Source organism: Panulirus ornatus, chromosome 73 (assembly GCF_036320965.1).
Source record: "Panulirus ornatus isolate Po-2019 chromosome 73, ASM3632096v1, whole genome shotgun sequence".
Classification (NCBI taxonomy): domain Eukaryota; kingdom Metazoa; phylum Arthropoda; class Malacostraca; order Decapoda; family Palinuridae; genus Panulirus; species Panulirus ornatus.
Genome location: NC_092296.1, coordinates 9,008,695 through 9,032,952, shown reverse-complemented (window position 1 = coordinate 9,032,952; position 24,258 = coordinate 9,008,695). Strand labels below are relative to the sequence as shown.

Sequence of the window (24,258 nt, the reverse complement as noted above, 5' to 3'; positions counted from 1 at the left end):
GTGACCAGCCATTTATTATACCAATAATTTGTTTGACCAAAGCTAGAATATAGTTATTTTAACAATGCTAACCCTTTACCACCAATGAAAGTTGAGATGTAAGACAGGATACAGATTTACCAAAGCACTGTATCTTTTAATACCTACCATGTATCATATGAAATGCTAGTGGGTCATGTAGTTACTGTCAAACAATAATGCATCCTTTAAATTTCTTAAAGTGACCAAAATTATCTGAATGAATGAATGAAAATATTAGAATATAAAAAAAATTTTGCATTCCATCCCATTCATTTCTTGTCTTTATCTCAACCCTGACTGTTTTCATTTGGAATTCATTATGTAAAAGATAATGTCTTTCACCATTGTGTTTCTTTACTTGGGAGTCGATCCATCAATCTTGGGGGTGTCCTTGAATGTGACAAAGCATGAACTGGGAATCAGGCAAGGAGAGGCTTCAAATTCTAGAACCAGAAGTGTATTGCTGCCCTTCTTTAAGATACCTCTTGGAACATAGAGTGCTACTTGGGGTCCCACTTCCGGCCAGTAACGACCAAGGCAGAAGTCATTGACCCACACCAAACCCTGCAAAGAATTATCATTATCTCAACAGTGGTTAGATTTAGAGCAACCAGTTCAGTATCTGGCAGTAAGTATTCTTGGACCATGAAAAAATATGATGAACAGTGGCACTGAAACTCATGAAACATTCTAAGTAACATGATACTTTAGAATATTTGTGTTATTCATCTACAACATGCATGAATTTACATAACATTGATACAACACATATATATGTCATTAAAGTAGGGAAGACAGAATACCATAAATGAATCCAATATTACAGGTACTGACTCTGACAACTGACCTTCCTCCAGCCATCCAAGTATAGGAAAGTATCTTGTGGATGTGAATCATTGCTGGGAATGATAAAGGAACCTTTGTAGAAAGACATTCCTCCTTTAGGAGTTCCCATGAGTCTTTCTGGATGTACTTGATTCCCTTTTAATTTCTTTTGAAGGTAGTGCAGAGCATAAGAAAGGCGTGTCATGTTGGTCAGAGGTAAAGGAACCATCTTCCAGTTTTCTAGACTGTAGCCATTGATGGTTACATTGGTAGTCAGACCCTTTAAGAGTTTTAAAAACTGATTAGAATATAATCATATATGTGTGTTTGTTACGTATTTTTATCACCTATTTATTATTTTGATTATTTTACTCGTATGGAACCATCTCTTTAAAATGTTTTAATATTTCATATATATATATATATATATATATATATGTGTGGAAGAAGAAAGTTGAGAGTAAATGTGAATAAGAGCAAGGTTATTAGGTACAGTAGGGGTGAGGGTCAAGTCAATTGGGAGCTGAGTTTGAATGGAGAAAAACTGGAGGAAGTGAAGTGTTTTAGATATCTGGGAGTGGATCTGTCAGCGGATGGAACCATGGAAGCGGAAGTGGATCATAGGGTGGGGGAGGGGGCGAAAATTTTGGGAGCCTTGAAAAATGTGTGGAAGTCGAGAACATTATCTCGGAAAGCAAAAATGGGTATGTTTGAGGGAATAGTGGTTCCAACAATGTTGTATGGTTGCGAGGCGTGGGCTATGGATAGAGATGTGCGCAGGAGGATGGATGTGCTGGAAATGAGATGTTTGAGGACAATGTGTGGTGTGAGGTGGTTTGATCGAGTAAGTAACGGTAAGGGTAAGAGAGATGTGTGGAAATAAAAAGAGCGTGGTTGAGAGAGCAGAAGAGGGTGTTTTGAAATGGTTTGGGCACATGGAGAGAATGAGTGAGGAGAGATTGACCAAGAGGATATATGTGTCGGAGGTGGAGGGAACGAGGAGAAGAGGGAGACCAAATTGGAGGTGGAAAGATGGAGTGAAAAAGATTTTGTGTGATCGGGGCCTGAACATGCAGGAGGGTGAAAGGAGGGCAAGAAATAGAGTGAATTGGAGTCATGTGGTATACAGGGGTTGACGTGCTGTCAGTGGATTGAAGCAAGGCATGTGAAGCGTCTGGGGTAAACCATGGAAAGCTGTGTAGGTATGTATATTTGCGTGTGTGGACGTGTGTATGTACATGTGTATGGGGGGGGGGGGTTGGGCCATTTCTTTCGTCTGTTTCCTTGCGCTACCTCGCAAACGCAGGAGACAGCGACAAAGTATAAAAAAAAGAAAAAAAAAAAAAAAATATATATATATATATATATATATATATATATATATATATATATATATATATATATATATATATATATATATACATATATATATATATATATGGTAAAGTGTGTGAAAGAAGAAAGTTAAGAGTAAATGTGAATAAGAGCAAGGTTATTAGGTACAGTAGGGTTGAGGGTCAAGTCAATTGGGAGGTGAGTTTGAATGGAGAAAAACTGGAGGAAGTGAAGTGTTTTAGATATCTGGGAGTGGATCTGGCAGCGGATGGAAACATGGAAGTGGAAGTGGATCATAGGGTGGGGGAGGGGGCGAAAATTCTGGGAGCCTTGAAGAATGTGTGGAAGTCGAGAACATTATCTCGGAAAGCAAAAATGGGTATGTTTGAAGGAATAGTGGTTCCAACAATGTTGTATGGTTGCGAGGTGTGGACTATGGATAGAGTTGTGCGCAGGAGGATGGATGTGCTGGAAATGAGATGTTTGAGGACAATGTGTGGTGTGAGGTGGTTTGATCGAGTAAGTAACGTAAGGGTAAGAGAGATGTGTGGAAATAAAAAGAGCGTGGTTGAGAGAGCAGAAGAGGGTGTTTTGAAATGGTTTGGTCACATGGAGAGAATGAGTGAGGAAAGATTGACCAAGAGGATATATGTGTCGGAGGTGGAGGGAACGAGGAGAAGAGGGAGACCAAATTGGAGGTGGAAAGATGGAGTGAAAAAGATTTTGTGTGATCGGGGCCTGAACATGCAGGAGGGTGAAAGGAGGGCAAGGAATAGAGTGAATTGGAGCGATGTGGTATACCGGGGTTGACGTGCTGTCAGTGGATTGAATCAAGGCATGTGAAGCGTCTGGGGTAAACCATGGAAAGCTGTGTAGGTATGTATATTTGCGTGTGTGGACGTATGTATATACATGTGTATGGGGGTGGGTTGGGCCATTTCTTTCGTCTGTTTCCTTGCGCTACCTCGCAAACACGGGAGACAGCGACAAAGCAAAAAAAAAAAAAAAAAAAAATATATATATATATATATATAATTCCATATATATATATTGTGCCATTGTACAAAGGCAAAGGGGATAAGAGTGAGTGCTCAAATTACAGAGGTATAAGTTTGTTGTGTATTCCTGGTAAATTATATGGGAGGGTATTGATTGAGAGGGTGAAGGCATGTACAGAGCATCAGATTGGGGGAGAGCAGTGTGGTTTCAGAAGTGGTAGAGGATATGTGGATCAGGTGTTTGCTTTGAAGAATGTATGTGAGAAATACTTATAAAAGCAAATGGATTTGTATGTAGCATAAATTTATGGATCTGGAGAAGGCATATGATAGAGTTGATAGAGATGCTCTGTGGAAGGTATTAAGAATATATGGTGTGGGAGGCAAGTTGTTAGAAGCAGTGAAAAGTTTTTATCGAGGACGTAAGGCATGTGTACGTGTAGGAAGAGAGGAAAGTGATCGGTTCTCAGTGAATGTAGGTTTGCGGCAGGGGTGTGTGATGTCTCCATGGTTGTTTAATTTGTTTATGGATGGGGTTGTTAGGGAGGTAAATGCAAGAGTTTTGGAAAGAGGGGCAAGTATGAAGTCTGTTGGGGATGAGAGAGCTTGGGAAGTGAGTCAGTTGTTGTTCGCTGATGATACAGCACTGGTGGCTGATTCATGTGAGAAACTGCAGAAGCTGGTGACTGAGTTTGGTAAAGTGTGTGAAAGAAGAAAGTTAAGAGTAAATGTGAATAAGAGCAAGGTAATAATTACAGTAGGGTTGAGGGTCAAGTCAATTGGGAGGTAAGTTTGAATGGAGAAAAACTGGAGGAAGTAAAGTGTTTTAGATATCTGCGAGTGGATCTGGCAGCGGATGGAACCATGGAAGCGGAAGTAGATCATAGGGTGGGGGAGGGGGCGAAAATCCTGGGAGCCTTGAAGAATGTGTGGAAGTTGAGAACATTATCTCGGAAAGCAAAAATGGGTATGTTTGAAGGAATAGTGGTTCCAACAATGTTGTATGGTTGCGAGGCGTGGGCTATGGATAGAGTTGTGCGCAGGAGGATGGATGTGCTGGAAATGAGATGTTTGAGGACAATGTGTGGTGTGAGGTGGTTTGATCGAGTAAGTAACGTATGGGTAAGAGAGATGTGTGGAAATAAAAAGAGCGTGGTTGAGAGAGCAGAAGAGGGTGTTTTGAAATGGTTTGGGCACATGGAGAGAATGAGTGAGGAAAGATTGACCAAGAGGATATATGTGTCGGAGGTGGAGGGAACGAGGAGAAGTGGGAGACCAAATTGGAGGTGGAAAGATGGAGTGAAAAAGATTTTGTGTGATCGGGGCCTGAACATGCAGGAGGGTGAAAGGAGGGCAAGGAATAGAGTGAATTGGATCGATGTGGTATACCGGGGTTGACGTGCTGTCAGTCGATTGAATCAGGGCATGTGAAGCATCTGGGGTGAACCATGGAAAGCTGTGTAGGTATGTATATTTGAGTGTGTGGATGTGTGTGTGTATACATTGTGTATGGGGGTGGGTTGGGCCATTTCTTTCGTCTGTTTCCTTGCGCTACCTCGCAAACGCGGGAGACAGCGACAAAGCAAAAAAAAAATATATATATATATAATTCCTGGGGATAGGGGAGAAAGAATACTTCCCATGTATTCCCTGCGTGTCGTAGAAGGCGACTAAAAGAGGAGGGAACTGGGGGCTCGAAATCCTCCCCTCTCGTTTTTAATTTTCCAAAAGAAGGAACAGAGAAGGGGGCCAAGTGAGGATATTCCCTCAAGGCTCAGTCCTCTGTTCTTAACCATATATATATGGTTGAGAGAGCAGAAGAGGGTGTGTTGAAATGGTTTGGACGTATGAAAAGAATAAGTGAGGAAAAGTTGACTAAGAGGATGTATGTCAGAAGTGGAGGGAACAAGGAGAATGTGAGTGATCAGGACCTGAATGTGCAGGAGGGTGAAAGGTGTGCATGGAACAGAGTAAATTGGAACAATGTGGTATACTGGGCTCAATGTGCCATCAATGAACTGAACCAGGGAATGTGAAACATTCGGGGTAAACCATGGAAAAGTCTGTGGGGCCTGGATGTGGATAGTGACCTGTGGTTTCGGTGCATTACACATGACAGCTCATGTATGGATGTGACTTTTCTTCATCTGTCTCCTGGCACTACCTCACTGATGCAGGGGGAAATGATAAGGTGTGGGGGGAAAAGAAGAGAATGTATGTGTTATCTTTTATCTTTTCCTTCATGCATTTGCGCTGTTTCCTCTGGGGCGGGGTGAAGTATCTCTTAAAAGTTAATAGAGATGATTAAGAGGGCAGAATCAGGAGCCAAACAAGAATTACTCTTCATAGGCTATGTGTGTTGATGTACCATGATGGGAAGAAGCATTATGTTTGTAAGGAGGGGAACCTAGAAATTTTGTCTTTGAGTGAAGATGAGTTGAAAGACATGAGGGTTGAATGATTTGAGAAAATTCAGGGTTTCAATCTGCAGTTAGTGTAAGGACAAAAGCAAAAGCGTGGAGTAGCCTTTCTGATGGAGGAGCCATGGGACGTGTTGAAGGGTGCAAGGAAATAAGTTGAAGACTGATGTGAGTGAGAATAAAAGTAGACTCTACAAGGTGGCTGACTCTCAGTGCTGATGCACCTGATAGTGAGAGGAGTGAGGAAGAAAGGGGAATATTTTGGGAGGAGCTGAGTGAATGCTTCAGCAACCTTTATATAAGAGATCAAGTCCTCTTGGTGGTGCAAGTGAGGGAGCTTGAAAAGAGGCCTCTGTGCATAGAGTGAAGAATGCATATGGTGAGAGTAAATGAAAGGAGAGCAAAACTATTTAAGGAAACAGTGCAATTTGTGGAACACTGGATATGAACATATGAGAAAAAGTAATGCATGGTTGGATAAGTTAAAATACTATTTATTTATTTATTTTGCTTTGTCGCTGTCTCCCGCATTAGCGAGGTAGCGCAAGGAAACTGATGAAAGAATGGCCCAACCCCCCCACATACACATGTATATACATACACGTCCACACACGCAAAATATACATACCTATACATCTCAATGTACACATATATATACACACACAGACATATACATATATACACATGTACATAATTCATAGTCTGCCTTTATTTGTTCCCATCGCCACCTCGCCACACATGGAATAACAACCCCCTCCCCCCTCATGTGTGCGAGGTAGCGCTAGGAAAAGACACCAAAGGCGACATTCGTTCATACTCAGTCTCTAGCTGTCATGTAATAATGCACTGAAACCACAGCTCCCTTTCCACATCCAGGCCCCACACAACTTTCCATGGTTTACCCCAGACGCTTCACATGCCCTGGCTCAATCCATTGACAGCACGCCGACCCCGGTATACCACACCATTCCAATTCACTCTATTCCTTGCACGCCTTTCACCCTCCTGCATGTTCAGGCCCCGATCACTCAAAATCTTTTTCACTCCATCTTTCCACCTCCAATTTGGTCTCCAACTTCTCCTCGTTCCTTCCACCTCTGACACATATATCCTCTTGGTCAATCTTTCCTCACTCATTCTCTCCATGTGACCAAACCATTTCAAAACACCCTCTTCTGCTCTCTCAACCACACTCTTTTTATTTCCACACATCTCTCTTACCCTATTATTACTTACTCGATCAAACCACCTCACATCACATATTGTCCTCAAACATCTCATTTCCAGCACATCCACCCTCCTGCGCACAACTCTATCCATAGCCCACGCCTCGCAACCATACAACATTGTTGGAACCACTATTCCTTCAAACATACCCATTTTTGCTTTCCGAGATAATGTTCTCGACTTCCAAACATTATTCAAGCCTCCCAGAATTTTCGCCCCCTCCCCCACCCTATGATTCACTTCCGCTTCCATGGTTCCATCCGCTGCCAGATCCACTCCCAGACATCTAAAACACTTTACTTCCTCCAGTTTTTCTCCATTCAAACTTACCTCCCAATTTACTTGACCCTCAACCCTACTGTACCTAATAACCTTGCTCTTATTCACATTTACTCTTTCTTCTTTCACACACTTTACCAAACTCAGTCACCAGCTTCTGCAGTTTCTTACATGAATCAGCCACCAGCGCTGTATCATCAGCGAACAACAACTGACTCACTTCCCAAGCTCTCTCATCCAGAACAGACTGCATACTTGCCCCTCTTTCCAAAACTCTTGCATTCACCTCCCTAACAACCCCATCCATAAACAAAGTTAAAATACTAGTGAAGGAAAAAAGAGAGGTATATGGATGATACCTGCAGGGAATGACTGGAAGGTATACAAGAGAAAGCAGCAGGAGGTGAAGGATATTACAGGAGCTGAACAAAAGGGAAGATGTTATGAGAAAGAGGTAGTGAACTTTAGGGAAAATAAGAATGGGTTGGAAAGAGGTAAATGGTATGTGCTCTTGAGCTCTTTTACTGGTATGTTGATACATACTTTGCTGTGAACAATATTTTAAATGCACATTTTTCTTTCATTCTTGCCTTTCAAAGTCTTGAATTACTCACTTCATACTCTTTTACAAAATGCTTCTACTCTCCATTTAACTCACAGTTATGCCGTCCTTTGCATGACCACCCCCTCACCGTTCATCAATTCCACATCAAATTATATTGCAATATCTCTAGGCTCTGTCATCTTTTATCTCCATTTGATTTTGCATTATCCTATCACATCTATACCACATATTTCCTGCATACTAGAGATTTTCCTTATTTTCTACAAGTAAACTTCGATCATTTGAAGACCCTAATATAAAATATTTTTTTTCTATTAGACTTAAACATCTGGAATTTGGTTGTACTTCTCTTTACCTTGAAGTCATTGATTTCTGAGCCAAAACATACTCGCCCTTGACTCTCCACGATTATAGAGATAGTGTGGTTGGGGAGAGCAGACACAGCCAGGTCATACATTTTCTGTTCACGAGAGACCATTCCAAGAAACTGGGAGTCCACAAAAACATATCCTCGGTCATGTACATCACTGATGCTCATACGGGCTGGATCTGCCTGTTAACATAGTGCTGTTAAAGTAAATTGCTCTAATTTTACATTATCATGAATAGATACTAAAATCTGATTCTTTCTTTTCATACTATTCGCCATTTCCCGCGTTAGCAAGGTAGCGTTAAGAACAGAGGACTGGGCCTCTGAGGGAATATCCTCACCTGGCCTCGTTCTCTGTTCCTTCTTTTGGAAAATCAAAAAAAAAACGAGAGGGGAGGATTATCTGATTATCTAAAGGAAATATTTCATATTTTTGATAAATCATTTCTTTCATTTACCTAGAAGTGTCCTATGTAAAATCAGCTCTTAATTTGCCAGACTCCACCTGCTTGTGGTTGCACTGTGAGTGAGGGTCACTTTCAGTGAGGATTTATCATCGTCAGTTGATGAGAGAGAGTACAGTCTCACTGAGGGACTTCTCATTCCAAAGGAGTCCATAATTTCCCTCTACTGGTAGTAGCATACCTTAGGAGCCCCTTCAAAGAATGGGGTTGAGTAATAATAATGATGATAATGATAATGAAAATAATAACCATGAATTTGATAGTGATAATATTTAAGAGTTTCAAGGACCTAACAGCCAAACTCGAAACATTTATTTGTGTATTCTTTAAGAAGTAGATTCACTTCATGTGACATTCAACTTGCTTGCAATTTGCATAGTACTAAGAAAAATGCTTGCACCCACCGAGTAAAACACCCATGAGATATCAGTATAGGGTAGATAACAGGACTAGTGGGTAAAAAAAAGATAGATATAGGAAACTGCACTGATTTTTATGTGCACATGTTGAATTCTGAGAATGCAGTTTAGATACCTCTGGAAAGTAAAATAAAAAAAATTATTTTGTAAGTTTTCTCTGAACATCTCTCAGAGTTTATTCATATTCTTTGGTCATATCCATGGTGTATTCATTTCAACTTTTTTTTTACACAACCAAACAAACAAATTTTGAACCCAATGCTGCTTTCTATCTCTTTCTCTCTTCCAGTTCATCTGGTTATTTTTCTTATGTATCATGAGTCTATATTCTTTTCAATATTACCCATATGGTATTTGAAATGAAATAAGAGAATCAGATGTTGCTATTAGATTTTCTTTACTTCACTACTTAGTGATAAATAAGAAGGATGTATTCAGTAAAGGCCCTACCCACATCAAACCTCTGTCAGAGAAAAAATTAATTGCAAGATGCAGACAAACTGATAGAGGTGATTAAAATGTATGAAGCTGGAAAGCACTCTACTATCAGGGTCTGTCTGTAAGACTTGTTTTAATGTATTTTTGAACTAAAGATAGGAAAAGGCAACTTACCTCTAATTTAAGCTGATAGATCAACCAACATATTCATCATTGCTTTACTTACAATCCTAAATGGGAGGACTGTCTCATACAAGACTAATCCATTCGGCATCAGAAGTTGCTCAAATGTGATAGGCCACTTTTGTGTGACAGACTGAAGAAGTGGAGACATCTGGAATACACTGCCTAGAGGTGCCAAATGTGCCCTCCCATAACTGTACTTTGGGGAGGCAGGTGGGACATCTCCAGATGGTAAAGGCAGGTACTGTAAGGAGAATCTCTGGTTTAATCAATGTTTTTTTCATTAATTTTCCTTCATAATTCAATGCTTCATGACATCAGGAATTTAAGCTTTGCTTGTGTTCAGAGAGAGAAGCATTTTCAGTGTGAAAAGAGATTATGATGAGGGACACAGGATATAGAAGAGCATCAGGGGGTGAAGGAATGTTCGAGTCATCCAAGGAAAGGTAGAAATGAGAATCAAAGAGAGTTGAGAGGGGTCTATGTACCTGAACCACCCTACAGAACTTGGATTAGATTGAACAGTGGTATATAGATAGATATCAGATTTATCATTTTTTTATACTGGGGCCTTGTTATATGTGAAAGTTGCATTAAAAATATTCATATAAATTGAAATTGCATATAATGAAAAGCTAATTAAAAATAGGGATGCATCCTATCAACTAATGTGTATCAACCCCTGACCCATTTCTGTGAGTTGTCTAAAATTCCGACAATAATTACCAAATTAAAAGAACAAAAAATAATGATAAATGAAATATTTACAATATGATATGAGTACTCTCTACAATAAAAGCAGACACATTGACTGATGGACAAGGTAGTGGTGGGTGGTGGTGGTGGTGGTCAAGTTGTATGGAGATGGGAATGACACTGTGCCATCTGGGTCAATATCATTACGTAATGGAGGGTAAAATCACAGTGCAAGCAAGGTAACATCTGGTGGAGAACTCAAGGGACTGTCCTCACTACATAGAACCAATGGTAAGGATGTACTGGAGGTGCTGCAGCCAGATGTAAGAGTGGAAGCAGGTGTGGAGTTGGAGGATGACAAGCCAGGATAGGCAGACCAAGGCATACAGAACTGCACAACAGTGGACTGTTTAGTCAATTGTTTTGGGGCATAAACCCCCTTGTAGTAAGTAAACAGGCTGCTTTCCAGGATAAGGTCAATGTCCAGTACCAAATAAGCAAAAGCCTAATCCTGTTCAAAAACATATACCAACTTCTTCATTGTCAGGCCCTTAACATCAAGGACCACAGTCTGTTCCTGTTCTTCATGTCTGTTAGACAGTTTCCACAAGGTCATCCATACTCAACTTCTCACCAAGGGAATAAACCAGCTCCTTGACATCAGCCCATCTTTGGCTGCCTTGAACCTAGCAGCTTAGGGCTGTACCACTGCTTTGATAACATCTTGTAGTTTGTCAGAACTTTGGTTGTGGCTACATGATCAGCAGCTGCTGACTCTTCAGTAAGCATTAGATTATGAAGATTTTGACAACAAAGTAACATGTCAAGCAGCCCTGACTAGCTATAAGGGCTCCTCAGGATTTCCATCCTACTGAATTATGCATGTGGAAATCTTGAGAATCCTACCCCTGATGGTAGTGTTGCTACGATCCCTCTTCTTTTGATTCTGATCCTCTTCCCACAGTCTAATTATGCCTATCTTTTCCAACACTGTATTCTTTACTTTGGTGATGATCTTGGCCAAAAGAGGCCTTGAATGGAAAACAACTTATCTTCTCTTCCTTCTTGATATCCCTGATGGCTGACTTACTGGGATCAAATGTTTAACCAAGTGCTGCGGGTCTTCACTAGCTTCTGTTTTTTAGAATTTCCAATTTCAACACTTGGGTATGTGAAGTTCTCTTCCTCTTCATGGTAGGGACAGGAGTAGAAGATGAACTACCAAGATACATGAAGGCCATGCCAAAAATGTAGATGTTAACAGAAAATGTACATGCCACAAAATCAGCACATGTAGTACAGATCCTTATTAATGCAGCAGACAGTGTGATACTAACTATTGACACCTGCTGCAGTGCACTTCCTAGTTGCATGCACAAGGCTCCATGCACATCTGTACTGGCAACACAAGACCACAATTTTCCCACAAAAAATGAGTTGTAAGTAGGAATAAGGTCATTATATACAAGTGAAAACACATATGCTGGATACACATATGTCTAGGACCCCTAGTAAATCTAACCTTGTTAGAATCCAATGGTAGAGAAGTAAGAATATGGTAATAACACTGAGCTTGAAAAACTGTTTTTTTGACAAAACATTTTCTTGCTTCATCATTAAACAGCCTCCAACTTTAATATCATTGAATATAAACTGAGTGTTATTTCATCATAATGCTAAAATATTCAACTGATTAACCACTGAAAAAAGTTAGCTTGTGTTTTACATGAAAACATAGAGGTGTAAATGATATACATATGAAAGTTTTCAGACTATCACCTTTTTTGTAATATTCCTGATGATCCAATACTTCTCAGTTGGGTCACCTGCCTCAGAGAGTGGTGCATCATAGTCATATGAAGTTGGACAGGCCTGGAAACTTCCATCCAAATTCGATCCTGATATAAAGATGATCCTTAATTTCAAATACAATAGCTACCGTCAGTAATATAACAGCCTGTCTTTGTAGTTTCTTGGGATATATATATATATATATATATATATATATATATATATATATATATATATATATATATATATATATATATATATATAACTACAAAACAGGAATCATATTTAGTGCCTCCTCCGCTAAGTAAGATTCTAAACATTTTTAAAAAACATTTCAGCAGTTAGGACACAGAGAAAACTTTATTTTCTAGTCACTGTGGCTGAGGTTCAAAATTACACTATTCTGAATTGTCCATCTCTGTTTAGAGGTAAAGTATATGGCCATGAATGCTTATGGTGGTATCATACATATTTTCAGTAGATGCTACAATCTAAAGTTTTTCCATACACTGTTCAGTCTAGGCAAATATGTCAAAGAGGCCCATTTGAGGACTGTTCCCTCTCATTATGTAATAATTTGTGAAGATCTTACACAGTAATAGGTATTAGTTATGAAAATTTTTGTAATCTCAATCATATGACAAAATCACTTCAGTTAATACCATACACCTCACTACATACTCCTGACGGTACATCTGGAATAACTTAAAGAACACTTAGCACACATAAAAAAATTTCACCAGATTGAGTTGTTTAGCACTTTCTTTCGAGAATTTCTTCTAGTTAGTCCTGTTAAAAAAATTATAGAAGTATTTTTCAGAATACTTGAAAATCTCCTGCATACAGTTTAACGATGTTAGTGCTGCCAAAGTGAATGGGTTACGTAAACCTGCAGCAAACAAATGTTCCCTAAAGTTACTTTCATTGCGACCACAAAGAAACCTTGAGTGTCATGATGGGATGTAAAGGATTATATCCTAAGGAATGCATTAACATGGGTTTATTACCAGACTTAACAGAGATTATCAGCATGAAAGTTTAAGGCTGGATTTATCTATTCCAATGAAAGACTATCTTCAAAATACAAAATATTCTTATGCCTATTATGTAGACAACATGTCAGGTAAAAGTAATTTCAATAACAACAATGGAAAGAAGCTTCTGAAAACACTGCACTAAAGTTGCCATCCATTGGTGTCCTGTTTAGGATGAGGCACTAAAGGCTAAAGAGCAGCATTGGAGTTCACCAGTTATGGAGACTCATGTCATGGCCACACCTTGAGGGAGTTCCCAAAGGGAACAGGCATCAGATGTATAGACAGATATATGGATCTTAAACTTTACATGAATTTCACTCACTTTTTTTTCCTGATCCTAAAATTTACAGGAACAGGGTTATCATGAGAAGACATAGTGCAGTCATACTACCAGCAAGGGTATTCCAAATCCCCATATAAATATAAAGAAATGCAGAACATTAATCCATAACCTTGATATAACTATTGAAATATTATTAAAAAATATTTCAGCTAATCATAATATTTCTAAAGAGCTATTTGTGACTTACCTGAGCTCAAACCAAAGGAGGTGCCACCGTGAAACATATACATGTTGACAGATGCATTCATGGCCAGCATATCATCAAATGACTTGGCTACAACCTGTGGCAAAATAATATTCAATTCCAAACCCAGACACTAAGAACTTTGAGAAATTCATCTACATCCTGAAAACATGTTATTCTAATCCAATGTGGATACTCTGCTACTGGACAAAAGCCCTGAAATATAATAACTCAAAATTTCTCATCAACATGTTGTAGATGCAGTATCTCTGATACAGGAAAAAAAACTATTTTCATATTCATTAATCCAATAAGAAACAAATTTTGAATTCATCAAAAGCTATTGCTTCCAGCAGAAAAGAACAGTGAGCAAAGGAAATAAGACAGCCCATTCCTCTTTAGGAATAATTTGCCATCCCTGCAACAACCTGCGGGTAATCTCACCATCTGTCCCTAAGGGCAATATCACCATGTGTGAGCCACTGCTCACCAGTGTTTCATCTCAAAGACCAAAACTTACCTCAAAAGCTCATATACAGCATGGATATTACAAAAACAGCCAAATCACTTATTCCAGCAAAACCCCCAAACTAAACAACAGGAAGAGAGAGTAAAAAGGAGAGAGTGATGGGAAGAAATAGCTTTTTGTGAGTTCAAGTCAGCCAGTGAGCAAGGGAAATGAGACAATAGCTGAATGAAGGCCAATTAAAAATTCTCAAAACTTACTTCAGAACTGGTGAACAGAGGGTTATGCAGAAGTACCTTTCAAATCCCTACCCACCACACAGTAGAGTATCCTGCAGCAATGGTGGTCAAAAATGCTGGCAGCACCCTACAGTTCTAGAATACCAATCTCCTCCGGTGAAAGGTTCATCTGGCTAAAGTGGAAGTCATCTTTCTGACACTATTGGCACGGGCATTTAAGACTGGCAAGAACTTCAAGATGTGTGGAAGTTTTTCTTTATGGAAGAAGCTTGAAGGTAACAGAAATGAAACTGTAATTTGTCATTTGTTGAATTACTAGAATCAGATCCATACCCAAATGAAAAGAGAACAGTACCTGAAATATAAATTCTTAGGAGGCCATTGTGTTGGTAGCCTTACTCTGGATATGGAATGGAAAAGCAAAAGGAAACAGGCACTGAGATGTTAATGAGTAGCATCTCTATGAGTCCGAGGGCCCAGGACAAGAACCTCACTGCCTTTGAAGATTTTGGTAATACTCTGTTCAAAGTTTTAATCTCAGGAAATCTACCAAGGAGACATCAAAACTGTTACCATAACTACTACCTATTTTTCACATACAAATTAACTCAATTTACATCTTCTCATACCATAAAATATATATATCTTATGGTATGAGAGAATGCAATTGAGTTATGAATCACAGTATGTACTATCAAAGTGAAAAAACTGCAATTTCCTACATACAGTAAAACCTTGTTCTGATGGACTTCAATGTATCAGAATTTGGCTTCAATGGGCCTTTTGGAACCCATCAATTCAAGTTTGCAATCTAATTGCAAAAGCCAAGAAATTTCATTGCATCACAAATTCAATTCAGTAAGGTTGGCTCTGAGAGGCTATGTATAGTGTGTATCATCTGTGATTTGACAATAGTTACTGAATCAGACAATCTAAGGGGTGACTATGAGAGAAATCATTCAACCCCATCTTAATACAGGAGCACCTGCACCTGCACCTGCAGTTACTATACACTTACATTCATCTGCATTACCTTATTTTCTTCTCTGTTTATCAGATGCAATGATTTTTCATGATTGGTTATTTTGTCCATGTTTATTCCTTTCATATCTTTCTTTGGTTGCAATAAATCAAATATAGTTTCTTTTTTAGCAATATGAACTGCAGCAATACATATTTCACTTTGGTTAGTTTTTTAGCTTTCAGCCCATTGACTGCCAAGGTTATTAAGAATGAGGACATCATTTTGGGTCCATCAGTTGAAATAGACTGAAACACCTTCAGGTATTTCAGATATATCCTAGAACCATACATGCTGTCACTGCATATGCTAGAATACCACATGCTTCCCACACTTTTACCTTTTTCTTTTCATAACAGCTTTTGTAGCTCCTGGTTGGTTTCTTGTCTCAATGCACATGTCTAATTTTTCTATCTTAACTCCATGTTGTGCCCTTAAACCTTAAATCTGTCTAAAATTTTTGATAGATGTGTTCTTTCCAATTCCTATAACAATCTCTGTAAGATATGTCAAATACTGGCTGGCTTTGGATACATTGGAAAGCATGCATAATATAGAAAGATACTTATATTCATGAGCAGAAATTCTCTTACCTTGGCATCTCTAGTACTATGAGGAGCACCCCAGTGGTCTAGCCATCCAGGATAATATTCAGAGTTTACCAGAGGCCCCTGTGGTTCAAACAACCTCATTGCTTCAAATGGTTTGGTTATATCTCCTGAAAGAATAAAGAAATATTTGAGACAAGATTGGGAGATTAAATTGCCATAATAATCTCAATACATTAAATGCAAAACCTTAATGAAAATTTGAAAAGATGTTTTTGATGCATAAGTCAGGTTTGGCGTAAAGAAAAAGATGCTTAATCTATAAATATTACCGGAACACCACAGATGTATTGCTTAATTGATAAACACTGTTACAAAGGGTCAGCATATCCTTAAAAGAAAGAAGCAGTGAAATTCTTCTTGCCCAGGGAATAATACTCAAAAAGTGACATTAGAAACAGGAAACAATGATAATAAGATTTACTCACATGAAAGTCCTGAAACAGATTACACATGCCTGGAAGATCTTGTGTCACATTATCATACATCAGGATATACCTAGCCAAGCATCCAAATAAATATACGAGAGAACTTTGAAAATTTCCATCATCTCCAGTTATTCTTTCATATGACTTAATGAGGATCATCCTTTCAGCTAACTTTAGGTGCATGTTCATATTCTTTCCATTTATTCATACTGTGCTGTAAGTCAAATTGTTGAGGTACATGTATATCACAAACTCAAATGTCTCTAAATACGGGGAAAGGCTGGAGGCTTAAAATTTACCCACCTTGGAAGAAAGAAGACTAAGGGGTGACCTGATCACAGCTTTTAGATTTCTAAAAGAGTTCAATGAAGTTGATAGTGGACAGCTCTATGCGAGATATAAGGAGAGAGCAACCAGAAAACATGACATGAAAGAATACTTCCCACTCATTCCTCACATGTCATAGAAGGCGACTAAAAGGGACGGGAGCGGGGGGGCTGGAAACGCTCCCCTCCTTGTATTTCAATTTTCTAAAAGGGGAAACAGAAGAAGGAGTCATGCGGGGAGTGCTCATCCTCCTCGAAGGCTCAGATTGGGGTGTCTAAATGTGTGTGGATGTAACCAATATGAGAGAAAAGGAGAGATAGGTAGTGTGTTTGAGGAAAGGAACCTGGATGTTTTGGCTCTGAGTGAAACGAAGCTCAAGGGTATAGGGGAAGAGTGGCTTGGGAATGTCTTAGGAGTATAGTCAGGGGTTAGTGAGAGGACAAGAGCAAGGGAAGGAGTAGCACTACTCCTGAAACAGGAGTGGTGGGAGTATGTGATAGAGTGTAGGAAAGTAAACTCTAGATTGATATGGGTAAAACTGAAAGTGGATGGAGAGGGATGGGTGATTATCGGTGCATATGCACCTGGACATGAGAAGAAAGATCATGAGAGGCAAGTGTTTTGGGAGCAGCTGATTGAGTGTGAAGTGAGTTTTGATGCACGAGACTGGGTTATAGTGATGGGTGATTTAAATGCAAAGGTGAGTAATGGTGCAGTTGAGGGAATAATTGGTGTGCATGGAGTGTTCAGTGTTGTAAATGGAAATGGTGAGGAGCCTGTAGATTTATGTGCTGAAAAAGGACTGGTGATTGGGAATACCTGGTTTAAAAAGAGAGATATACATAAGTATACGTATGTAAGTAGGAGAGATGGCCAGAGAGCGTTATTGGATTATGTGTTAATTGATAGGTGTGCGAAAGAGAGACTTTTGGATGTTAATGTGCTGAGAGGTGCAACTGGAGGGATGTCTGATCATTATCTTGTGGAGGCGAAAGTGAAAATTTGTAGAGGTTTTCAGAAAAGAAGAGAGAATGTTGGGGTGAAGAAAGTGGTGAGAGTAAGTGAGCTTGGGAAGGAGACTTGTGTGAGGAAGTACCAGGCGAGACTGAGTACCGAATGGAAAAAGGTGAGAACAAAGGACGTAAGGGGAGTGGGGGAGGAATGGGATGTATTTAGGGAAGCAGTGATGGTTTGCGCAAAAGATTCTTCTGGCTTGAGAAGCGTGGGAGGTGGGCAGATTAGGATGGGTAGTGAGTGGTGGGATGAAGAAGTAAGATTATTAGTGAAAGAGAGGAGAGAGGCATTTGGACGATTTTTGCAGGCAAATAATGCAAATGAATGGGAGATGTATAATAGAAAGAGGCAGGAGGTCAAGAGAAAGGTAAAAGAGGTGAAAAAGAGTGCAAATGAGAGTTGGGGTGAGAGAGTATCATTAAATTTTAGGGAGAATAAAAAGATGTTTTAGAAGGAGGTAAATAAAGTGCGTAAGACAAGGGAGCAAATGGGAACTTCAGTGAAGGGGGCTAATGGGGAGGTGATAACAAGTAGTGGTGATGTGAGAAGGAGATGGAGTGAGTATTTTGAAGGTTTGTTGAATGTGTTTGATGATAGAGTGGCAGATATAGGGTGTTTTGGTCGAGGTGGTGTACAAAGTGAGAGGGTTAGGGAGAATGATTTGGTAAACAGAGAAGAGGTAGTAAAAGCTTTGTGGAAGATGAAAGCCGGCAAGGCAGCGGGTTTGGATGGTATTGCAGAGGGGTGACTGTATTGTTGACTGGTTGGTAAGGTTATCTAATGTATGTATGACTCATGGTGAGGTGCCTGGGGATTGGCGGAATGATTGCATAGTGCCACTGTACAGTGGCAAAGGGGATAAAAGTGAGTGCTCGAATTACAGAGGTATAAGTTTGTTGAGTATTCCTGGTAAATCATATGGGAGGGTATTGATTGAGAGGGTGAAGGCATGTACAGAGCATCAGATTGGGGAAGAGCAGTGAGGTTCCATAAGTCGTAGAGGATGTGTGGATCAGGTGTTTGCTTTAAAGAAAGTGTGTGAGAAATATGTAGATAAGCAAATGGATTTGTATGTAGCATTTATGGATCTGGAGAAGGCATATGATAGAGTTGATAGAGATGCTCTGTGGAAGGTATTAAGAATATATGGAGTGGGAGGCAAGTTGTTAGACGCAGTGAAAAGTTTTTATCGAGGAGGTAAGGCATGTGTATGAGTAGGAAGAGAGGAAAGTGATTGGTTCTCAGTGAATGTAGGTTTGCGGCAGGGGTGTGTGACATCTCCATTGCTGTTTAATTTGTTCATGGATGGGGTTGTTAGGGAGGTAAATGCAAGGGTTTTGGAAAGAGGGGCAAGTATGCAGTCTTTTGTGGATGAGAGAGCTTGGGAAGTGAGTCAGTTGTTGTTCACTGATGATACAGCGCTGGTGGCTGATTCGTGTGAGAAACTGCAGAAGCTAGTGACTGAGTTTGGTAAAGTTTGTAAATGAAGGAAGCTGAGAGTAAATGTGAATAAGAGCAAGGTTATTAGGTACAGTAGAGTTGAGGGACAAGTCAACTGAGAGGTAAGTTTGAATGGAGAAAAACTGGAGGAAGTGAAGTGTTTTAGATATCTGGGAGTGGATTTGGCAGCAGATGGGACCATGGAAGCGGAAGTGAATCATAGAGTGGGGGACGGAGCGAATGTGTTAAAGAATGTGTGGAAGTCGAGAACATTATCTCAGAAAGCAAAAATGGGTATGTTTGAAGGAATAGTGGTTCCAACAATGTTATATGATTGTGAGGCGTGGGCTATGGATAGAGTTGTGAGGAGGAGGGTGGATGTGCTGGGAATGAGATGTTTGAGGACAATATGTGGTGTGAGGTGGTTTGATCGAGTAAGTAATAATAGGGTAAGAGAGATGTGTGGTAATAAAAAGAGTGTGGTTGAGAGAGCAGAAGAGGGTGTTTTGCAATGGTTTGGTCACATGGAGAGTAAGAGTGAGGACAGATTGACCAAGAGGATATATGTGTCAGAGGTGGGGGGAACGAGGAGAAGTGGGAGACCAAATTGGAGGTGGAAAGATGGAGTGAAAAAGATTTTGAGTGATCGGGGCCTGAACATGCAGGAGGATGAAAGGCGTGCAAGGAATAGAGTGAATTGGAACGATGTGGTATACCGGGGTTGCCGTGCTGTCATTGGATTGAACCAGGGCATGTGAAGCGTCTGGGGTAAACCATGGAAAGTTCTGCGGGGCCTGGATGTGGAAAGGGAGCTGTGGTTTCAGTGCATTATTACATGACAGCTAGAGACTGAGTATGAACGAATGTCGCCTTTGTTGTCTTTTCCTAGCGCTACCTCGCACACATGAGGGGGGAGGGGGTTTTATTTCATGTGTGGCAGGGTGGCGATGGGAATGAATAAAGGCAGACAGTATGAATTATGTACATGTGTACATATGTATATGTCTGTGTGTGTATATATATGTATACGTTGAGATGTATAGGCATGTATATTGGCGTGTGTGGACATGTATGTATATGCATGTGTATGTGGGTGGGTTGGGCCATTCTTTTGTCTGTTTCCTTGCGCTACCTCGCTAACGCCGGAGACAGTGACAAAGCAAATAAAAATACTTGTGAATAAGGATGCAAAGAAACACTTGCATAGTATAAGAATGGTGATGAATGGAACAGATGACTGAAGACATGGTGAATGCAGACAGCATCTATTAGCTCAAGAGGTTGTATGATAGTAGACAGTGCTCAAGATATGAGGCCCTATGAGTGTAAACTACCTCCCCTACAATACAAGTAAGTAATTACATATAACTAGACACAAATAAAAGCCAACAGGCATAAAACTAAGGAAATATTTAGTTCATAATCTTTTACAATTCCCATTATCTTTGCCATTAAAACTATTTACAAAGGTAGTTTCCTTCTTTGTGAGAAGGTATGTCTATTCTAAGTAATTCATGTTATTCAGCAATCCATGTGATTATGACTGTGGGATGCCTAAGAATGAGGAAAAACGAAGATTTTTGCAAAGATTCAACACACCCATTGATTAATACATACCACTGCATCTATAATGATATCCTACAAGAGCAACATACCTATGACTATCTGTTGAAAAATTGACATGAAGTTATATAATTTTTTTTCTAATTAAACAGTGATCTGCTTACCAGGTCCAAAGTCCACAGTACTGTACACTCCAGGTATTTTGCCACATTTAAGGTATCCAACCCCTCCTCCATCAGTTGTAAAAAGTACAACATTATCACCAAGCCCTTTCCGTACCAGATTTCGCATATGTGATGTATACGCAAAATCACAGGCTGGATAACTGCCATACTCATTCTCAACCTAAGGAAAGACAAAAATTTTCATATAACATGGAGGTAAAAAATTTCTCAAACTTACGAAGAACATTTCGGTTATAAAAACACCAGCCTCCAGCATTCACTACAACTTGTAAAGATGGTCCAGATAGGGTGTGATGTATCTGAAGTGTAAGCTACAGTAGAGATTGTTGCAAAAGTTGATTCTATAATCCTGTTCTTTGCTTATACAGTGCTTACAAAAAAATGAATAATGGAGACAGGAAAATTGAAAAGACCTTAAAAAACCACACAGCTATAGCAAGCATTTGCTCTGGAAAATGACCACTTACCAAAGCAATGATTTGCTTGCAATTGGTGGTTTCACCAAAAAAAATAGAGTATATAAATATCAAAAATTAATTTACTAAGTTTAAAAAATAATAGTTCAGACCCATACTAAGCAATCACACTGAGTGAAGATTGTTCACTGGCAAGTGATAGAATTACCCAGGCAGTTAGTCCAGTGCACATTATGGTGGATGTATGATCCACTCATATTGTACATTTACAGCATACAGTACAAAACACTACAAATGCCACACTGAGTCTTGTGTTTCTAGGAAGAAGAGGAACAGGAAGGGCATCAGTTTGGGAGAAGAGTTAGACACCTTGAGGCATTCTAATACTAGTCAATGTGGTACTCATATTGCCAAAGTCCTTGGCTTGCCCACTATATCAGTGAGATTAGTTTGTGAACATGCAGAAAAAGTGAGACAGTATCTTCCAATATGACACCTTTAGGTGCAACAAAAATCACTCATGTCAGATCACATGCAACTTTATATAAGTTTTATTTTTGCAATGTTGAACTACTTTGCTATGCAATTTTTTCTGTTGTATGTTTCTTAAAATTTGTTCATCTCTTTTATGTGCAAATTTGGGTGAGAAATCTCCCTCATGAAAATAACTCCCTTTTATCTAATTAAATCCTATGGTGAAATTTAATCCACTATCTGGTGTTACCATTGTGATTTCTAGAATTGCATCCCCAGTGTTATGAAGGGGCCAGATGTATGTGACTGAGGGAGGGACACTTGTTGGAGCACCTAAAATTGTATAAGAATAATGCTCAATACAAAACACTGTAATGGTAACTTGCTGGAAGATAAGAGACAAATGTATCCTATAAAGACTCACAGTTGTTGTTGTTGCTGTTGTTGCTTTTGATAGCAACAGCATTTCGTTACTATTATTAATATGTACAATTCCAATTTAGAGGTACCACATGAATAACTCGTGGATTTGGAAGGAATGCCTTAAACCAGGTGGGTATGATCTGGAGCTTTATCTTTTGTATTATGATAAAGATTATGACAGTGAAAAAGGTTTTAATAATCAGAGAAAATATTGAGAAAAAGTAAATCAAAAACCTCTAGGAATCAATAGAACCTATTAAATCCACACTAAGTTCTCTTAACTACCTAAATTTACTAATCTTTTTTTAGATTTGAAAAATACAAGAATACTATCATGTTTGTATTTAGTTCATGGGAACTTTGTTTGTTGACTGTGTTTGAGATGTATTCACAAAGTAAGTGCAATGCTTCTAAACAAATAAACCAATTTCTATTCAGAAGACTTACTATCATCATCATATCCATTTAAAATAAATGGCACTAAGCAAGGAAACAGGTGCTGATATCAAGGTAAGGGAAAAATAAGTGCCATTAATTTTTCAGGTGATGGCAAACCTATCTTTTAAATATGATGATAAGCCTATCTTGAAAAGAAAGACAGACTGTATGAGTCAAAAAAACTATATGGAGGTTAAGTCCACAGTACAGCCATGGATGGAGAGGTGAAATTAACTAATTAACCTCAAAGATGCTAATGAATCACACAAAATCTGTGAGACGTGGTGAATTTCTGGATGGTGTTATAACTTCCATTAATCTTCATATATCTTAGAAAAGTAATCTCCATTATTTAAGTTTCAATACATTCACACAATTGACCCTCTGTCGTTTCTTTTTTCATTATTTAGTATCCATCAGTATTACTTCTAAGTTTTGATATTCATATTCTGTTCACTTCTCTATTGCATACAGAACAACAAAAAATCACATTTTGTTCAGCTGGAGTTCCATGCAAACAAGAGCCTGTCTTAAATGAATAAACAATACTGCACAGTTTACGACAGTGTTAATTCAGGAAGTGCCTCATCAAGGCACCTCTAAATATGGTCTTCCATATTGTACTTTCTCCCTAAGTTATTTCTAATATTATTAATTATATGAAATTCTCAGTCTTCTGTTACATTAGACTTAATGATTACAAGAACATCACAGATCTCATCAAATCATGGTATAGACTGTAATTAAATGATCATCATGTGAAAATAAAAGAATATTAATATAAATGCAACTAGTGGATTTAAGATAAACAAAGTACCTCCTCCAACAAAAGGATCTGTTATTTCAAAAGATTCAAAATATAACCTTTATAAACACATAATCCTCAAAACTATCATATATGATAGATATCTCACAATGTTTGCCCAGCTGTGGGATATTTCCAGATGTTTTGGATTGCTAAATGGGTACATTTTCTCTTAGATAATAAATGATGGCTGGGAAATCCAACAAACTTTTTGTACTGTGGTCTTGATATGTTGCTACGGCAACAGGACCTCATGAGAAAATTAAGTGATTGGAGCTCACTAGTCACAAACCGGTTATCTTGTACGACCTCTTTTACAAGTATCTATTCCAACCTATACATGCTGATGGCATATCAAGCTTGACATATGACAGTTGTTTACTAATTCTGATTAAATAATGCTGGTAATGAAATCATACAAGTGAAATTATGTAATATGTCTACATTTTCTGATAATCAAGTAAACGTAATTATCAGCATGTTGATGTATACTGACCATTCTCCTTCTACTGGCTACTGTTCAATCAAAATACATAATCCACATTACTGACTATTTCAGGCATAATTATCATTATCATTATTCATTCATTATTATTCCATACTTCCTTTGTCATTCTGGTCTACCACAAACAGCTTCCTCTCAAGTTAGCCTGTTTCTTTTACTGCTGATAGCTCACTGTCTCCATCTCTCCCTATCAACACTGGCGGCACTCTTGCTTGTCTCCTGTCCACTATTCTTCCAACCTTTTATCAATGACTTCCATTCCAGACCTTCTCTCAACTTTCTCATCCCTATAAGGGCTCCATAATACCACC

General features: G+C 38.9%; 1 protein-coding gene across 3 annotated transcripts in view; it reads right to left on the bottom strand.

Moving 5' to 3' along the window:
• Window positions 1-24,258, bottom strand: part of LOC139748353 (beta-galactosidase-like) — a 29,456-nt gene continuing 5,198 nt past the window's right edge. For 2 of the 3 annotated variants that reach the window (XM_071661432.1, XM_071661431.1), the window contains exons 7-14: window positions 20,866-21,046; window positions 15,915-16,039; window positions 13,599-13,692; window positions 12,020-12,138; window positions 9,588-9,788; window positions 8,026-8,223; window positions 869-1,126; window positions 241-585 (exon numbers count right to left, since the gene is read on the bottom strand). In XM_071661432.1, coding sequence (XP_071517533.1) covers window positions 376-585; window positions 869-1,126; window positions 8,026-8,223; window positions 9,588-9,788; window positions 12,020-12,138; window positions 13,599-13,692; window positions 15,915-16,039; window positions 20,866-21,046 — 1,386 coding nt within the window. In that variant the 3' untranslated portion in view covers window positions 241-375. Of the gene's footprint in view, window positions 586-868; window positions 1,127-8,025; window positions 8,224-9,587; window positions 9,789-12,019; window positions 12,139-13,598; window positions 13,693-15,914; window positions 16,040-20,865; window positions 21,047-24,258 lie in introns of all 3 variants that reach the window. The other variant, XM_071661433.1, reaches the window with a different exon arrangement.